This window comes from Drosophila sulfurigaster, chromosome X, assembly GCF_023558435.1.
Source record: "Drosophila sulfurigaster albostrigata strain 15112-1811.04 chromosome X, ASM2355843v2, whole genome shotgun sequence".
Classification (NCBI taxonomy): domain Eukaryota; kingdom Metazoa; phylum Arthropoda; class Insecta; order Diptera; family Drosophilidae; genus Drosophila; species Drosophila sulfurigaster.
This window is the reverse complement of record NC_084885.1, coordinates 13,997,683-14,015,541: the sequence shown is the minus strand read 5'-3', so window position 1 is coordinate 14,015,541 and position 17,859 is coordinate 13,997,683. Positions and strand designations below refer to the sequence as shown.

General features: G+C 41.7%; 4 protein-coding genes across 7 annotated transcripts; all 4 read right to left on the bottom strand.

The window, feature by feature from the left end:
• Positions 1-36: 36 nt before the first annotated feature.
• LOC133848014 (probable cytochrome P450 311a1) lies at positions 37-1,881 on the bottom strand. Its single transcript, XM_062283380.1, is given in 4 exon segments — positions 37-710; positions 806-964; positions 966-1,540; positions 1,612-1,881. Coding segments are annotated over 4 exon segments (1,581 nt in total). The 5' UTR covers positions 1,856-1,881; the 3' UTR covers positions 37-107.
• Positions 1,882-4,962: 3,081 nt separating this feature from the next.
• Positions 4,963-8,942, bottom strand: LOC133847916 (chromosome-associated kinesin KIF4). Of its 4 annotated transcripts, XM_062283213.1 has the most exons (6): positions 8,224-8,940; positions 8,009-8,160; positions 7,724-7,942; positions 6,559-7,684; positions 5,181-6,485; positions 4,963-5,112 (listed from the first exon to the last, which is right to left on the bottom strand). In XM_062283213.1, exons 1-6 carry the CDS (start codon positions 8,889-8,891, stop codon positions 5,058-5,060), a joined length of 3,525 nt encoding a protein of 1,174 aa, XP_062139197.1. In that variant the 5' UTR covers positions 8,892-8,940; the 3' UTR covers positions 4,963-5,057. The 4 variants fall into 4 exon arrangements, with proteins under 4 accessions (XP_062139197.1, XP_062139199.1, XP_062139195.1 ...); XM_062283215.1 differs by lacking the exon at positions 8,009-8,160 and having other exon boundaries at positions 7,724-7,760; positions 8,880-8,942; XM_062283211.1 differs by having other exon boundaries at positions 6,559-7,942.
• A 554-nt stretch (positions 8,943-9,496) lies between these two features.
• On the bottom strand, positions 9,497-10,718 carry LOC133848118 (uncharacterized). The gene has a single exon (XM_062283514.1). It carries the CDS (start codon positions 10,597-10,599, stop codon positions 9,532-9,534), a length of 1,068 nt encoding a protein of 355 aa, XP_062139498.1. The 5' UTR covers positions 10,600-10,718; the 3' UTR covers positions 9,497-9,531.
• A 156-nt stretch (positions 10,719-10,874) lies between these two features.
• Positions 10,875-12,785, bottom strand: LOC133848117 (probable cytochrome P450 311a1). The gene is made up of 3 exons (XM_062283512.1): positions 12,377-12,785; positions 11,581-12,305; positions 10,875-11,487 (listed from the first exon to the last, which is right to left on the bottom strand). Exons 1-3 carry the CDS (start codon positions 12,618-12,620, stop codon positions 10,879-10,881), a joined length of 1,578 nt encoding a protein of 525 aa, XP_062139496.1. The 5' UTR covers positions 12,621-12,785; the 3' UTR covers positions 10,875-10,878.
• Positions 12,786-17,859: the final 5,074 nt, after the last annotated feature.

Here is a 17,859-nt window from a genome sequence, read left to right as displayed (position 1 = left end):
AAATATACCAAATGGTTACATGAAATATACCGAGGTAAGCTTTATTTGAAAACCAACAATATTATGTAGTAAACTATAATTTTATACATTTAAGGTTCTCCGACACTTTATTCTTCGACGTTGCGAGGCAGAAATTTGATGTTTATGCCATCGCGAAAGCGCAATACCATCTGCGCCATCAGAACAGGCTCCTCCAAGGGATCACCTAGCTGTAAGTGGAAGCTGTCCACAATGCGCACCGTGAGCAGCTTCATCAGCAGCAGCGAATACTTGCGTCCAATGCACACGTGTGGACCACCCGAGAAGGGTATGTAACTGTAAGGAGGCGGTGGCGTCGACGTCGGCGTCTCCTTGTGTTGCTCATCAGGCAGCCAACGATCTGGATTGAACTCATAGGGTGCGGCAAAATAGCTGGCATCATGGGCCAAGCCATACATATTGATCCAGAGCGTGACGCCGGCGCAGTAGCGACGACCGCCAATTGTTGTAGTTTTGGTCGTCTGGCGACCAGTGCTGGGCACAATGGTGTAATGACGAAGTACCTCCTTGATGAGAGCGTCCAGATAAACCAGCTGATTGAGGGCATCCAAATTGGAGGCGCCGCCAGGTGGCAACTTAGCCACTTCGACGTGCAGACGCCGCTGCACATTAGGATACTTGGCCAGCGCATACAGCACAAAACCCATGGACGCTGTGGTCGTGTCCACGCCCTAGACAAAAAAAAAGGATTGAATGGTCACACTGCCTGAATGTTTATAGCTGTGTAGCATATCGATGTCGACAGTCGATAGCCCTGGTTACTCACCGCAAACACAAAAGTGTTGACCTCGTCGCGTATTTGCTGCCTGCTCAGCGGTGCCGAAAGCAGTGCATCAAGCAGAATGCGTGGCTTACGCTGCACTTCGTCCTCCTGCTCCTCCTCCTCCTCCTGTTTCAGTTGCTTGGCTCGCTGCTCTATGACCCCCCTCCATCAGCGTGTGTATCACATCTAACTGCGCGCTCAGTTCTCGCCACAGTGCCGTGCGTTTAAATACAAAGTCAGAAGCCAACATCGGATTGATCATACGCTTGAAAAGCAGTACGCCGCTGCGATGAAACGCCGACACAATGGGTGAGTGCTGCTGCTGCTCTTGAGTATTCAACTGATGGCCCATGGAGGTGTCCACTATGGCATCCAGCAGGCAAGCAAACAGATGATCGGTCACCTCAATGGCGACGCCCTTCGTTTGCTGCAGTCGCACCAACAGACGATCGGCATGCTTGGCCACAGCTGGCGCAAAGCTGCGCAGTAACTGCGGTTGAAACGCTGGCGTCATTAGGCGACGCTGTGTGGCCCAATAGCGGCCATGGCTAATCAAGAGGCCGTTGCCAATCAATGGGGATAGCTGTTGAAATGTATCCGCCTTGAGCAGCGTGGGATCGTGTAGCGCCTGCTGTGTCTCCTCGGCGGTATGCAGAAACACCCAGAGCTGTGGCCCCAGCCAAAGGCGATAGGTGTCGTTAAAGCGTTCGCGCAGCTCTGTAAACACCAGAAAGATGACTGCAACAACCAACTGCTTGAACTGCTTTCACTGCTTGCCTTGTACTAAACACTGCTTACATGCGACTTACATTCTGGCTTCAATTTGCCCACCATCTGCGCATTGCCCAGCAACGGCAGCGCCCAAGGACCTGCCAAACTGCTGCCCAGGAAAATCAGCTCACGTTTGCTCCAAACCAACAGCAAGACAAACACCAAGCTAAACAGCAACCACAGCAGCGCCATCGTGAACGTTTCGTTTGTCGCACACTTCGAGAACTGATTAAATGCTTGGACCACTAGCTCAATCAGTTGTTGATTGCTGCTAATCAACATGCGATATCAATGCATATAAATCCAATTGGGATTTGGGTTGCAGTTCAGCGTACGCTTAACAGCGTTTAGCTCTGCTAAATGCCAACGCTGTTAAAGAGTAATTGTCTCAATTAGCAATTCAAGAATTAGAAATTTTAATATTTATTGGCTAATCATCGAAGTGCATTGTAAATATTTTAGAATGCGCGCTATTTATGCATATTATTTTCGATATTCTCAATGTTTTGTTATTTATATTAATTATTTTGATGACAATAATGTTTTGACTATTTAATAATTTAAATATATTAAATAAATGGAATATAACAAAAAGCTTAAGGGCTACCTCAAGGTAAGTATATCAATACAAGTACATCGAAAGCTCTGCAATTATAATACGCATAGTTTGTTTAAAATTTGCTTTAAAAGCAGCATGAAAGTATGCTACACAAAATATCTGCTGCTTGCGTTTGGTGTAAATCCACTTGCTACTCCATTATGTTCGCCTGGTATTTCAATTGCTCCACGCGGCAGTTTGCAAGGAAATTCATTCAAGAGTTCATGAAACCTTTATACATACATACATACATCACACACACACACATCGCCCCGAACAGCAAAAAAGTGCTACAACAGCTAGTGAAATACCAGGCGAACATAAATCAGCAGTAAGCAGAAGTGCTGAAAGTAAACGACGATTTAAATTGGAGCAGCCTAAAAGTATGCTACAAAAATGTATTTGCTATATGTGGCGATTAACATTAAAATGATGCGGCCTGAAAGTATGCTACAAAAAATGAAAGTGATGTGCAAGTTTTAGAAAAATTATCCTAGCTCAGTCATATCCTGTCGGATATTGACGGGACTTGTTGCAATCGATTCGTGGGATCGATATCTATCGATTGCCATCCAAAAACTATAGTGCTATCTAAGAATCCAACACTTGTAAAACTTCAGCTTCAGAGCGAGTAGAAAATGGTCGAAATTACAAAATCCTGAATATCTCACAAAGTAACAGGACGATTTGAATGTGCTTTGGAAGCTTTATAGCCCTGTTAAATATAAATTGATTGACACTAATTTCAGCATGATCCTGCCAAGGACTCTCGAGATATAGTTGATTTTCTCCAGAGCAAAAAGTCCTTTTATCTCAGCCGTTTGAAGGACTTTTAAGGATATTGTTTTAGTTTCTGCATCCTTTCATAACCAACTATCGATGTGGAAAAGGACATCCGAATCGTCCTTAAAATGGCGAAGTTACAGCGGAAAACATGAAATTAGAGCGATTTTTCTATGCCACCCCCTTGGAAAATTTTACGACATTTTTTTTAGTATAATTTTGCAAATCCTTGAATGCAAATCGATACTGCTGACCTCTGTGAATACAAAAAAGCATGTCCTTTCAAATTCTGCCGAGTTATAGCTATATTTAGAATAACTATTTACTTTGGCGCATCCTCAAAGTATGCAACAAAAAATGTATTTGCTGCACATTGAGAAATTAGAAAATTTTGCCTATCTTGGCCATATCCTTACACATTTTGATAGGACTTGGTGCATTCGCTCCACGGGATCAATATCTATTGATAGATATCAATAAATATCGCGAAGTTAAAAAACTAAAGTGACTTATTTAATAATGAATAAATTATTTCAAATTAGACAAAGGGTATCTCACAGTCGACGATAGTTTTGATACTTGATGATTAGCAATCAGTCAATGTGCAGAATGATTCTTTTGTGGCTTTGAATACTTATCTAATCTTGCGGCCAGACATTAATTAACGTGACCTTGATCAACTGCAATGCACTCAAAGGTACTTGAACAAGTTGTTTACCGCCAAAGAAATGGAAAGATCTTAAGCAAATTACTGGAATACATTTTGTAATATTGTTTATTCAATAATATGTGTGAGTATGGATGTATATATATATACATATATATACATATATACTTTTTCGGTTTTTCTGTATGTTTTTCAAATATGCAGACACAAAAATTTGTAATAGTTATCGTTATTATTATGTTTTTTTTTTTTGTTTTGGTTTTTTAATATATATATTTTTTATTCGTTTCTCGTTTGTTTTATTAGCTATGCTTGTTATGTATGTTTCAATGTTTTTGTGTTGTTTTAGGGGTTTTTTATGAACCTTTCGCTTCATTTTATTGTTGAGAACTTTTTCATTTGCCATTTGCAATTTCATTAACACATATTTTAACATTTACAGCGAATATAATTTGTGTGTGTATCGATTTTATTTGCCGTGACGGTAAATCATTCAGGCTTGGGATAGAACTTGGGAACTGGACGACTGGAAAATAGTTATATGGTCTGATGAAACGAAATTGAATCGATTCCAGTCGGATTGTAAACAATATTCTTGGAAGAAGCCTGAAGAGTCGTTGCAGATAGGCCACGTACAAGAAACTGCGAAACACTGAGGAGGAAATGTCGTGGTCTGGAGCTGTTCTACTTGGTAGAGCGTTGGACCAATTATGAAAATAGATGATACTATGCAAAAGGAAGACGATTTTGTTGACAAATGTGCATATAAGGAGAGAGACATCACATTTTAACAAGAGATCCAAAACACACGTCCAAAAACTTCAAGGAATGGATCGCAAAACAACATTTTAAGTTAAAGAAGTGGCCAGCACAGAGTCCTGATCTCAATCCGATCGAAAATTTGTGGTCGACAATGAGAAGATGATTGGGACTCTACGAATCAGTACCAGCAAGCTAGCGCGAGATGCAGCAACGAATCCAGCAAGAATGGAGAGCTATTCTAAAATAAATAATACCCAATTTGGTAGAAAATATACCAGAATGAATAAATATCACAATTAGAAATATCGCTCTTTGGGCCAAGTATTAAAAAAAAAGCGTTTGTTGAAGTGTTCAAAATGAGTATAACTGAGTATATGAGAGTTTTTTTTGTTTTTTATTTCTTAAATAAACCAATTTTTTAGTTATATTTTGTATAAGATTTTGTTAATAAATATTCAAAGAATAAACACATAAAATTTGGGCTCATTTACTTCACTTATAACTTTTTTATGCGAACCCAAAGTCAGTAATTACAAACATGTACTCAGTCTTGCACGCCACTTGTGTAGTTAACTAAAGACTTAACTTAACATAACTTAAGAACATAACCAACGAACTTAACTAACAGTGTAGAGAAAAATAATTATTGCTCGAATCGAATACGAGGAGGCATCTCAAAAAAACTTCTGTTTGGCGGATGGCGTATTCAAAGTCAGTTGCGAGTGACGGCTGGGGCATGGGAAAGGAGAAAAGTCAATGAAAAAAGCAAATTTGTTGTTTATAATGATGGCACTTACATGGATAACTTAACGTTGGGCGTTGACTGTATCGAATTTGCGTTCTTTAATGGACTAACATTTCGTACAGTGTCGGGAGTTGTGTTGGGCTCATCGATATCTTCAATGATGGCTTTGGACGACAGGCTGTTGAGCGTGGTAGTCAAATTCGGTGCCAGCGAATCGTTCTCCTTGCTGTCGCCACCATTCCGGGGATTTTGGCAGTTACCGTGACAGCCACACTTTGGACCACATCCGCGATCCATTGCATTGCACATGCAACGTTTTGAGCTGCATTTTAAGCTCTTGCATTTGCAGTGTTTTTTAGTCTCAGTCACAGTTGTCATCAAACTCGAGTCGGTGGTGTTCGATAAATTCGCATTGCTTGTCGAACTGATGTTGGTGGCATTTGCATCGGGCGACGAAGTTGCAGATGGTGCCGTTGAATTGGATTTATGCTTAGCCGGACCTCTGGAACGTTTGGGTTTTGGTATCCACTCGGGATCGCTCTCCACATCTTCGATCTCTTCACTGTCATAACTAGTATTCAATTCAACGGTATCAACCACTAGTGATTCTATGCGTGCTTTTTTCTTTTGTGCTTTGGCCTTCAGCGCGTCCACCTCCTGCTGCAGCGCCTCCATGGAGCGCAGTGTCTCTTCCACGAACTGCTCACGCACCGCATCCTTAGCGTTATCATTGTTCTCGTTATCGCCCTTTGGTCGTGTTGTGCGCAATAGCAGCGCTACCTTCTCCTCGTAGCTGCGTTGTTGGCTTAGTAGCAGTTCCTCATGCTTGCATTCGGCTTGTCGCAAACGTTTGGCCATCTCTTCGTGGCCCTGCTGCGCCTCGTTCAGCTGACTGCGCAGCACCTTTTGCTCCATGATGCCCTGGGACTGTTCGCGTCGCTGTTGCACCAGACTTTTTAGCAGCTGCTTGTTAATCGCCCGCGATTCACCAATGCTCTGAACACTCTCGCAAAGCGCACGCATTCGACTATCCAAATCAATGGTGGACACCTTCTGCTGCAGATCGGCGATTTGTGCGTTACGCATCTCCAGCTCCTCCTCGAGGCTGGCCACCAGCTGTGCTTGTTCGCCCTGTGGTTGCGTATGTGCCGACTGTTTGATCTCATTGCAATGTGCATTGATGACAGCTCTGTCCTCCATCAGCTGTTCCAAACTGTGCTCTGCATCGATGAGCGAGAGTATCACCTCGAGCTCGCGATCGACAAGCGCATCCAGCTTGGCCGCACCTGGTTGATCCTTGGCGTGTCGCTGTCGTTGCGCTTGGGCCGCACGTTGACGCTCTAGGGCATCTTTTAGACTACACAAAAGAGAGCGAGAGAGATTGATCAACACCTGTCTCGCTTTGTATATCGACTTGCCGGCTAACTTACCGCTTGTTGGTGGCCAACGCCTCCTCGCATTTGCGCTTCAGCACCTGCCGCTGCTTGGCATGCAGCGTCTCCTTGCGCACCATTTCGCTCTGCATCTTGCGATCCTTGCTCTTCAGCTGCGTCATCTGCTTCTCGCTGTTCAGCTTCCACTGGCGGAAACGCTCGGATTCACCGCGCATTGCACGTATCAGCTTCACCTTGGACTCCTTCATGGCGCGTATTTCGGTGCTCAGATTCTGTATCTTTTCCTTCTCTTTTTCGCGTATCTTCAGCAAGTTCGCCTGCTGGACAATCTTGCGACGCATTTCGCTCACCTCGTTCTCCAACACCTTCAAACGTTTGCGCCGCTCCTCCGCCAGCTTGCACGATGCATCCTTTGACTTGATGTTGCGCAACTGATCCAACAGCTCACGTCGCTCGGTCTCCAGCAGTTCGATCTTTTGTTCGCTTTGCTTGAACTTCTCATCGATGTCATCGTCCTGAAATTGCGAGAAATTGCGCATCACGCGATCGTGCAGCTCCTGCTTCAAATTCAGCTGGCGATTGATGCTGCGCAGTTCGCCATTCAGATTCAGTTGCTTCATTGTGTGCTCCTCATTCGCCGACTGCAGCAGCTCATGTGTTTCATCGCCACAACTCGAGCCAGAGCTCCCCTCATCATGGACACCGCCGCTGCCATTGAGACATTCGTTGCGATGCGTTAGCAAAACGCTTTCCGCTTGCTGCAGTTCCTCGTCCACGCACGTCACCAGCTGCGTAATATCGCGTAATTCCTGCTTCCACTGCACATCGGACTGCGATTTCTCCGCAGCCATCTGTTCCATCTGCGGGATTGTTATATCCGTCAGCTTTGTCTTCAGCTCGTGCACATGCGCCTTGAGCTTCTCGTGCGCCACTTCGGCAATGTGGGCGCGCATCTCATTCTCGGCCAGATCGATGAGTGTTTGCTGCAGCTCCTGCTGCAGGCGACGATTCATCTTCTCAATGCGCGCATTCGTCTCCTGCAGCTGCTGCAGTTGCTCGCTAATCCGTTGACCCTCCAGCGCCGAATTGTCACCATTATCAATGCCAGCGCCAAGAGTGGTTGCAAGGCCAGCAACTGCGCTGCCGCCACCACTCGCCAGCAATTCCATGCGCAGCTTCTGTATGGTATCCTTTAGCATCATCACTTCAGCCGCATGCGGATCCAAATTGACAACGGGCTTGTTTTTGATCTGCAGCGCTCGATCTGCATAGCGCAGCGTGCTGAGCGTCTCGGCCACATTATAGTCGGCGGGACTGACGCAGGCGATCATCAATGTTATGGAATTGCCGCCCAGGGAATCTTGCAGCAGTCGCGTTAGCTTCGACTGGCGATAGGGCACGTAGCCAACAGACTGTCCAGCTAAGCAATGAGAAAACATACGATTAGTAGTCGGTTCGCAAATCGAGCAGGAAATACAATACTTACAGCCAAGTGCATTGATGACATTGCCCAGCGCCAGCAGACCCTTGTTGATGTTGACGCCCTCTTTGAAGCGATCACCACTCGCTAGTGTCTTTGAGCACCGCTCCGAGCCCGCCAGATCCACCAAATTGAACTTGGACGTGGTCACCGATTGTCTATGCATTTTAAAGTATGTTAATGTAAAGCGATTAAATTGACTGTTTGCGTTGGATACTTACTGGCCGGTCTTACGGGTAGCGACCACAGTTAGCGTGAAGATGGCATGCGAACGCGATGAGGTCTCATTCATGGCTGTGGAGGCAACAGCACGTCCCGAGGAGCCACGTATCAGTTGATCGGTAACCTGTTTGGCATTCTTTACCTCCACCTCGGTGAGTCCTGGTATAAAAATGCGATTCTTATCCTCGCGTATATCGACAGTGCTCTCTTCGCGTTTGTTTGTCGAGAACAGATCAAAAAACTGTTCCTGATACAGCTCGACAAACGAGCAGCTGATTTCAAAGTTATACTCATCTTCCATGGCGGCCATCTCCTCGAATATATCGTGCACAGCACGAGGTATTACGCCCATATTTTCGTCCACCACACCATCGAAAGCTGTGCCCATGGTGAACGTTTTACCAGATCCAGTTTGTCCATAGGCTAAAATAGTAACGTTGTATCCGTTGAGCAATTTCTTCAGCATGCCTTGCACGCAGCTATCGTATATGCTTTGCTGGCTGTCGCTGCTGTCGAATACATAGTTGTAGGTGAACGAAGCGTTGCTATTCACCGTTACCTGTGGCACGCCGTCAACCAAGCGGCGCACCGCAATGCGGCATCCGCGCTCAAGTTCAGATTTAACGAGCGGACGCACGCGCAATGCCACAGCCACCGAATCCGACATGACAAGGAGATTTCACACTAATTGAACAACTGTAACAAAAGATAGGACGATGTAGTAGGCATAGAAAAAATAATGGCGATCCTATTTTCTCATGTTCGCCCGCTTACCTGGATTATTTTATAGTGATTTCTTGTACAATTTGCGGCATGCAACACGGAAACGACGAAAATGATGCACGTCAAATTAATTCACACTATTTAACATAAAACACATAAATAAATCAAATGCTAACAGCTCTGTTGCAAAAAAAAATTCGAAAAATGGTGGGATATCATCGATAACTTGACGGCGTCGGCCGATTGGTGTTGGAAAAAAAAAGTGTGTACACACTAGTTCATAACGACTTATTACTTGCTCGATAACAAATTTATATGACCGCAAGCTTAAACGAATATACACATACATCAATATATGCAAGAAAATGTTTAAGAAAAATGTAAGCATTTAAATGAATAATATTGCATTCACTGTTTATTGATGCAACCGATAGCCACCAGTAGTAGTCGATAAGCCTACTGTCGAAATTTAAATTGTTATCGCTTGGAATAGTGGCATTCCCCCAGCCGATAAAGAAAAAGATTGATAAGAAATTATACCGACTAGAATGCTTTCGATCACATGTTTATCGAATGGAGATTAATTAACAGCATGATATACTTGAGATTTGCTGCAACTGGTCACGTCTGATGTAGATCTTCGGTAGCGTCAGCATATTTAAATCGCCATCGAGCCGATCCAGTTCGTTCTCTAATTCGATCTTGAGATTGCGCACACGCAACGTGCCCATCGAGATAGGTAACCGATTGTACTGCCATATAAGATCGTTGTATCGCGTCTGCGCCGCTTGCAGCAATGCCAAACGCTGCGGCTCCGTCAGCAGCACCTGCTGCTCAGTGCTCCTCCGCTCGTGCTCGATAGTTTGCTGGCATATTGTTGTTGTTGTCTCCTCGGGCCCGGGGCTTGAAGAGATGGCTTGTGATTTGTGAGTGACACATGAGGAATTGCTGCGCGTGCTCAGCGGCTGATCCAGCTGTGGATGCTGCTCTACGTCTGTAATATCGGGTATGGACAACTGCAACGCACGTGACAGGCCATTGTCAGCAGGCTCTTCGTTATCTGGCTGCACTTTTGGCAGTGCGGTCGCCACATCGTCGAAATGCCTTTTTAGATGCTGTTGCCGTGTGCACGGCAAGACAGCAGTATGACAGCTGCGACGTTGTACCGACCTCTTGCCGAGCTCAAAGTTGGAGGCGGTGCGTCGCAGTTGATCACCCGCTTCATCACCTGAGGCAGCAGTTACTGGCAACGGCGGCGGTTCGTCGCCTTCGCTGCAAGTAGGACGCAACAATTGTGCCTGCTCAGTGCATTTGAGTAGCGCCGCACTGAGGAACTGCTGATCATTAATGTCCTCTGTCTGGATTTGCTTCTCAGACCGCTGTCCGCCGACGCTCTCGCCGGTAGAAGCCGCGCTTAATCCGTAACAGACACGTCCCATGCGCCCACCTTCGATGAGTCGACGTTGCGTCTCAATTAGCGACGGTGTGGCGGCACGACGTCCCATGGATGCCGTTGTGGGCAGCTCATAGCGGGGTACCGGCTGCCGTTGCCGCTCCATGCGACGCATCGATAACAGTTTGTTTTCACGCAGAAAGTTAAGCTGTGTGCTGCTGCAGCCCTGGTCGTGTATCTTTGAACGTTTCATCCACATGATGCGCCGCAATACAAATGCCCCAATGTACAAGATAATCAAAAATATATAAACAAACAAAAGTGTAAAACAAATCAACGTGTGTAAGGAACTGACAAAATTATCAAAAAGAAGCGTCGTTCAAACTTGGTGCCAGGGATACATACACAACATGAAGGTTAAATATACCAAATGGTTACATGAAATATACCGAGGTTATGTTTGCGTTTTCAAATAAATATATCAACACATTAAGCTTTATTTGAAAACCAACAATATGATGTAGTAAACTCCGACACTTTATTCTTCGACGTTGCGGGGCAGAAATTTGATGTTTATGCCATCGCGAAAGCGCAATACCATCTGCGCCATCAGAACAGGCTCCTCCAAGGGATCACCTAGCTGTAAGTGGAAGCTGTCCACAATGCGCACCGTGAGCAGCTTCATCAGCAGCAGCGAATACTTGCGTCCAATGCACACGTGTGGACCACCCGAGAAGGGTATGTAACTGTAAGGAGGCGGTGGCGGTGGCGTCGGCGTCGGCGTCTCCTTGTGTTGCTCATCAGCCAGCCAACGATCTGGATTGAACTCATAGGGTGCGGCAAAATAGCTGGCATCATGGGCCAAGCCATACATATTGATCCAGAGCGTGACGCCGGCGCAGTAGCGACGACCGCCAATTGTTGTAGTTTTGGTCGTCTGGCGACCAGTGCTGGGCACAATGGTGTAATGACGAAGTACCTCCTTGATGAGAGCGTCCAGATAAACCAGCTGATTGAGGGCATCCAAATTGGAGGCGCCGCCAGGTGGCAACTTAGCCACTTCGACGTGCAGACGCCGCTGCACATTAGGATACTTGGCCAGCGCATACAGCACAAAACCCATGGACGCTGTGGTCGTGTCCACGCCCTAGACAAAAAAAGGATTGAATGGTCACACTGCCTGAATGTTTATAGCTGTGTAGCATATCGATGTCGACAGTCGATAGCCCTGGTTACTCACCGCAAACACAAAAGTGTTGACCTCGTCGCGTATTTGCTGCCTGCTCAGCGGTGCCAAAAGCAGTGCATCAAGCAGAATGCGTGGCTTACGCTGCACTTCGTCCTCCTGCTCCTCCTCCTGTTTCAGTTGCTTGGCTCGCTGCTCTATGACCCCCTCCATCAGCGTGTGTATCACATCTAACTGCGCGCTCAGTTCTCGCCACAGTGCCGTGCGTTTAAATACAAAGTCAGAAGCCAACATCGGATTGATCATACGCTTGAAAAGCAGTACGCCGCTGCGATGAAACGCCGACACAATGGGTGAGTGCTGCTGCTCTTGAGTATTCAACTGATGGCCCATGGAGGTGTCCACTATGGCATCCAGCAGGCAAGCAAACAGATGATCGGTCACCTCAATGGCGACGCCCTTCGTTTGCTGCAGTCGCACCAACAGACGATCGGCATGCTTGGCCACAGCTGGCGCAAAGCTGCGCAGTAACTGCGGTTGAAACGCTGGCGTCATTAGGCGACGCTGTGTGGCCCAATAGCGGCCATGGCTAATCAAGAGGCCGTTGCCAATCAATGGGGATAGCTGTTGAAATGTATCCGCCTTGAGCAGCGTGGGATCGTGTAGCGCCTGCTGTGTCTCCTCGGCGGTATGCAGAAACACCCAGAGCTGTGGCCCCAGCCAAAGGCGATATGTGTCGTTAAAGCGTTCGCGCAGCTCTGTAAACACCAGAAAGATGACTGCAACAACCAACTGCTTGAACTGCTTTCACTGCTTGCCTTGTACTAAACACTGCTTACATGCGACTTACATTCTGGCTTCAATTTGCCCACCATCTGCGCATTGCCCAGCAACGGCAGCGCCCAAGGACCTGCCAAACTGCTGCCCAGGAAAATCAGCTCACGTTTGCTCCAAACCAACAGCAAGACAAACACCAAGCTAAACAGCAACCACAGCAGCGCCATCGTGAACGTTTCGTTTGTCGCACACTTCGAGAACTGATTAAATGCTTGGACCACTAGCTCAATCAGTTGTTGATTGCTGCTAATCAACATGCGATATCAATGCATATAAATCCAATTGGGATTTGGGTTGCAGTTCAGCGTACGCTTAACAGCGTTTAGCTCTGCTAAATGCCAACGCTGTTAAAGAGTAATTGTCTCAATTAGCAATTGAAGAATTAGAAATTTTAATATTTATTGGCTAATCATCGAAGTGCATTGTAGATATTTTAGAATGCGCGCTATTTATGCATATTACTTTCGATATTCTCAAATAATGTTTTGTTATTTATATTAATTATTTATGATGACAATAATGTTTTGACTATTTAATAATTTAAATATGTTAAATAAATGGAATATAACAAAAAGCTTAAGGGCTACCTCAAGGTAAGTATATCAATACAAGTACATCGAAAGCTCTGCAATTATAATACGCATAGTTTGCTTAAAATTTGCTTCAAAAGCAGAATGAAAGTATGCTACACAAAATATCTGCTGCTTGCGTTTGGTGTAAATCCACTTGCTACTCTATTATGTTCGCCTGGTATTTAAATTGCTCTACGCGGCAGTTTGCAAGGAAATTCATTCAAGAGTTCATGAAAGCTTTATACATACATACATACATCACACACACACACATCGCCCCGAACAGCAAAAAAGTGCTACAACAGCTAGTGAAATACCAGGCGAACATAAATCAGCAGTAAGCAGAAGTGCTGAAAGTAAACGACGATTTAAATTGGAGCAGCCTAAAAGTATGCTACAAAAATGTATTTGCTATATGTGGCGATTAACATTAAAATGATGCGGCCTGAAAGTATGCTACAAAAAATGAAAGTGATGTGCAAGTTTTAGAAAAATTATCCTAGCTCAGTCATATCCTGTCGGATATTGACGGGACTTGTTGCAATCGATTCGTGGGATCGATATCTATCGATTGCCATCCAAAAACTATGGTGTTATCTAAGAATCCAACACTTGTAAAATTTCAGTTTCAGAGCGAGTAGAAAATGGTCGAAATTACAAAATCCTGAATATCTCGCAAAGTAACAGGACGATTTGGATGTCCTTTGGATGGTTTATAACCCTGTTAAATATAAATTGATTGACACTAATTTCAGCATGATCCTGCCAAGGACTCTTGAGATATAGTTGATTTTCTCCAGAGCAAAAAGTCCTTTTATCTCAGCCGTTTGAAGGACTTTCAAGGATATTGTTTTAGTTTCTGCATCCTTTCATAACCAACTATCGATGTGGAAAAGGACATCCGAATCGTCCTTAAAATGGCGAAGTTACAGCGGAAAACATGAAATTAGAGCGATTTTTCTATGCCACCCCCTTGGAAAATTTTACGAAATTTTTTTTAGTACACTTTTGCAAATCCTTGAATGCAAATCGATACTGCTGACCTCTGTGAATACAAAAAAGCATGTCCTTTCAAATTCTGCCGAGTTATAGCTATATTTAGAATAACTATTTACTTTGGCGCATCCTCAAAGTATGCAACAAAAAATGTATTTGCTGCACATTGAGAAATTAGAAAATTTTGCCTATCTTGGCCATATCCTTAGACATTTTGATAGGACTTGGTGCATTCGCTCCACGGGATCAATATCTATTGATAGATATCAATAAATATCGCGAAGTTAAAAAACTAAAGTGACTTATTTAATAATGAATGAATTATTTCAAATTAGACAAAGGGTATCTCACAGTTGAGGATAGTTTTGATACTTGATGATTAGCAATCAGTCAATGTGCAGAATGATTCTTTTGTGGCTTTGAATACTTATCTAATCTTGCGGCCAGACATTAATTAACGTGACCTTGATCAACTGCAATGCACTCAAAGGTACTTGAACAAGTTGTTAACCGCCAAAGAAATGGAAAGATCTTAAGCAAATTACTGGAATACATTTTGTAATATTGTTTATTCAATAATATGTGTGAGTATGGATGTATATATATATACATATATACATTTTCGGTTTTTCTGTATGTTTTTCAAATATGCAGACACAAAAATTTGTAATAGTTATCGTTATTATCATGTTTTTTTTTTGGTTTTTTAATATATATATTTGTTATTCGTTTCTCGTTTGTTTTATTAGCTATGCTTGTTATGTATGTTTCAATGTTTTCGTGTTGTTTTTGGGGTTTTTTATGAACCTTTCGCTTCATTTTATTGTTGAGAACTTTTTCATTTGCCATTTGCAATTTCATTAACACATATTTTAACATTTACAACGAATATAATTTGTGTGTGTATCGATTTGATTTACCGTCACGTTCATATTTATATATAATATATATGTTTTCATTAAAGCTACAATAACTCATTGGTTTCTTTTTCTGTTTTCTTGTTTTTACTTCACATCCTCATCGTATTTTCTTCTTTCTGTTGTGGGCTGGTTTGCGTTTTTTGTTGTTATTTGTTTTTTTTCTTAATTCGTTCAAGTTGTAATCAGCAATGTTATAACAATACTTTGATAGTTATACAAAAGTTAAATGGTTTTTTGTTGTAGATATATATAATTTCATATTCGATATAGAATATTCAATATTCGATAAGAGCTATTTGCAAAAGTAATTGATTTGTAATTATCATAATTATATTTATTTCTTCATTTGGTTTTTGTTGCTTTGATGTTGTTTGTTTGTTAATACTTGCGTTGTATTTTGGTTTAGTGCGCTTGATGTTCCACGTAAATAGTATAGTATCCTAGATAATTATATGATTTTCCTTCATAGCTGCGGTTTATAACAGTTGGAGAAGCAAGGACTCTGCTCTGTATTCAATTTGTTAGCGATAATCGAGAGATGCGCTCTTAATTATGGAATTGGAAATCGCGAACGCGTCTCTCGTCTAAATATTATGACTATGGTATATATATATATATATCTTTATATGTTAAATACTATATATGTATGTTTGCATATATCGTATGTATGTATTTCATCATATATTAATGTATGTATGTATGCCTTTACTCATTCGGACTTTGGCCCTTAATAACATTTCGTTTGTTTCATTATTAAGTTTTTTTTTTGTTTTTCACCATTTTTTATTTAAGTATTTCGATCTATGTACGAATTGGTTATTATTAATTACAATTGTAAAATGTCTAATTAAGTAGTTAATAAAGCGTTTTGCCTACTTGGTGTTTGGTGTTTGGTATTTGTATCATCGTAATTAGTTGCTGAGTTTGGTTTTGTTGCGTCTTGCATTTAGCATTTTTGCATTGCGTTTTCGTTTTTGTTTAAATCTCAAATACTATTTGAAGACCCGGAATCCTTTTTGGTACAACTAAGTACAACTATGTGCGGGCTTTAAATTGTTTAATTTGTTAATTAGTTATTAGTATAAGCGTTTGGTAATTGGTGTTTTTGATTTATTTGATGCTTGGAGTTCTTCTTCCTTCCTTCTTCATTCGACATCGTTTTACCTGACATCCTTATCACACCCTAGCAGAGATAAATGTGTGTCCTTCGGTCTGCTTCCATTGAAGACACTCTCCTAGTTTCCTTTCAGATGTCTTCCCTCTGCTAAGGCATTTCATTTTCGGCTTGCCGAAGTTTGTATATTTGTTTTGTTGTATTTGCTTGTGCTTTGGCATTACCTTCATTCCAGTTTGAATCAATTTGAAAAATCAGCTTATCCAGTTTATCCTGCTCTATTTTGGTTTGCTATATCCATTCCCATATTAATTGATTATATTCGTTATATCTAAGTTTTTTTTTTTTCTCAATTTGAATAAAGGCCGTGCGATTGCCCTATTAACAAGTTGCACAATTTTCAATAATTTATGGTATAATTATGTGTATATATATATATGTAAATGTATATAGAGTATTCGTTAACTGTACACTAAGTAGCATCATATCGTTATTTATTCATTTTTCTTGCAATGTGTTAAGTGGTTTCATTTTTAAAAAATGTTGTTGCGTTTTTTTTTTTGTTCGATTTTGAGGATCAGGGCAGTTGAAAACTAACACTATAGCTACAAACTTCATTAACAAACATCCTCTCTTTGGTAGTTCCGAGCTTGAAGACAGGCTTCAGCATTACAATTACAATAAATCTGTATCTGAATCGGTATCTGTATCTGTATCGGTATCTGTATCTGCATCAGTTATATACTCGTATTCGCTATGAATGTGCGTATGTTTTTAAGTTGAATATAGTCGAATACGAGAATCATTCGAATTGAGTGTGCTCCACTTCATTTATCTTCAAGTTGTTTAATTGTAAAGGGGGACATTGCTTATGAAATATATCGTAGAGGTCAGGCCAAGTTATATATGTATACATATCTAATTATTTCAAAATAATATCTATAATGCAATAATCAAAATATAACTCAATGCGTAATCGAATTGAGATCAGGCATGCAATGCAATCTAATTTAATACAATATAATATAATTAGATTTTCGCATTTTTTGGTTTCGTTTTCGTTTTTTGTATATAAAGTTAAACTATTTATAATGTAAAATCTATCGGTGTTACTGAACACGTTCATGCTTATTGTTATATTGTTGTTGTTAGATCGTTGCTATATCCATTTTGTTGATTTGCTTATAGTTTTTGGTGTTTTGCTCTCATTCATCATTTTTGCTCATTGTTCCAGTTGCAATATGTATGTATGGTTGGTCTGTTATACATATACATATATACATATATATGTATGTGTGGAAGTGTTGGGTGTAAGATTCTTAGTAAGGCCTAGCATAGAGCTAGATGATTGGTTAAAACTTTCATTTATTTGTGCAAAATATTGGTTAGTGAAATTTGGCAGCTTCGCTTTTTGATATTTCTTAATGCAATGTGGCAACATTGGCCACGCATGCTGCATTTATTCAAGTACGAAATAAAAAACTAAAGCTAAAATAAGGAATAATGTTAAATGAAAAGAAATAATAGTAATAAGCGAAATGAACAAAAACTAATATTGCTTTTTGTGTTCATTTGAAATGATCGCATATAAAATGTTTTATTTCATGTATAAATACAAATATAATTTGTGTTTTTCATTCATATTTTTTGTTTTGTTTTGTTTTGTTGTTTTTTTCTTTCGTTTTTGCAAAATTAATAACAATTTAAAGCACTTACGAAAAGCGTAAAATAAAAATTACAAAATTAATTTCATTTACAATTGTTTTGTTTGTTTGTTTTTGTTGTATTCTTCAATCAAGATTACTCAAAATGTTTGCTCTGTATGTGTCTCTGTGTGAGTACATGTGAGTGTGTGTGTGTGTGTGTGTGTGTGTACACGCTTGTGTGTGGATGT

What these genes read in the sequence shown, in the direction of transcription:
- LOC133847916 (XM_062283211.1), bottom strand. Translation starts at nt 8,891, where the DNA reads ATGTCGGATTCGGTGGCTGTGGCATTGCGCGTGCGTCCGCTCGTTAAA. An exon ending in TGTCATCAATGCACTTGGCT is followed by an intron (nt 7,943 to 8,008) that starts GTAAGTATTGTA and finishes CTCATTGCTTAG; the next exon opens with CTGGACAGTCTGTTGGCTAC. An exon ending in GCGTTGGCCACCAACAAGCG is followed by an intron (nt 6,486 to 6,558) that starts GTAAGTTAGCCG and finishes TCTTTTGTGTAG; the next exon opens with TCTAAAAGATGCCCTAGAGC.
- LOC133848118 (XM_062283514.1), bottom strand. Translation starts at nt 10,599, where the DNA reads ATGTGGATGAAACGTTCAAAGATACACGACCAGGGCTGCAGCAGCACA.
- LOC133848117 (XM_062283512.1), bottom strand. Translation starts at nt 12,620, where the DNA reads ATGTTGATTAGCAGCAATCAACAACTGATTGAGCTAGTGGTCCAAGCA. An exon ending in GGGCAAATTGAAGCCAGAAT is followed by an intron (nt 12,306 to 12,376) that starts GTAAGTCGCATG and finishes TGGTTGTTGCAG; the next exon opens with TCATCTTTCTGGTGTTTACA. An exon ending in TCAACACTTTTGTGTTTGCG is followed by an intron (nt 11,488 to 11,580) that starts GTGAGTAACCAG and finishes TTTTTTGTCTAG; the next exon opens with GGCGTGGACACGACCACAGC.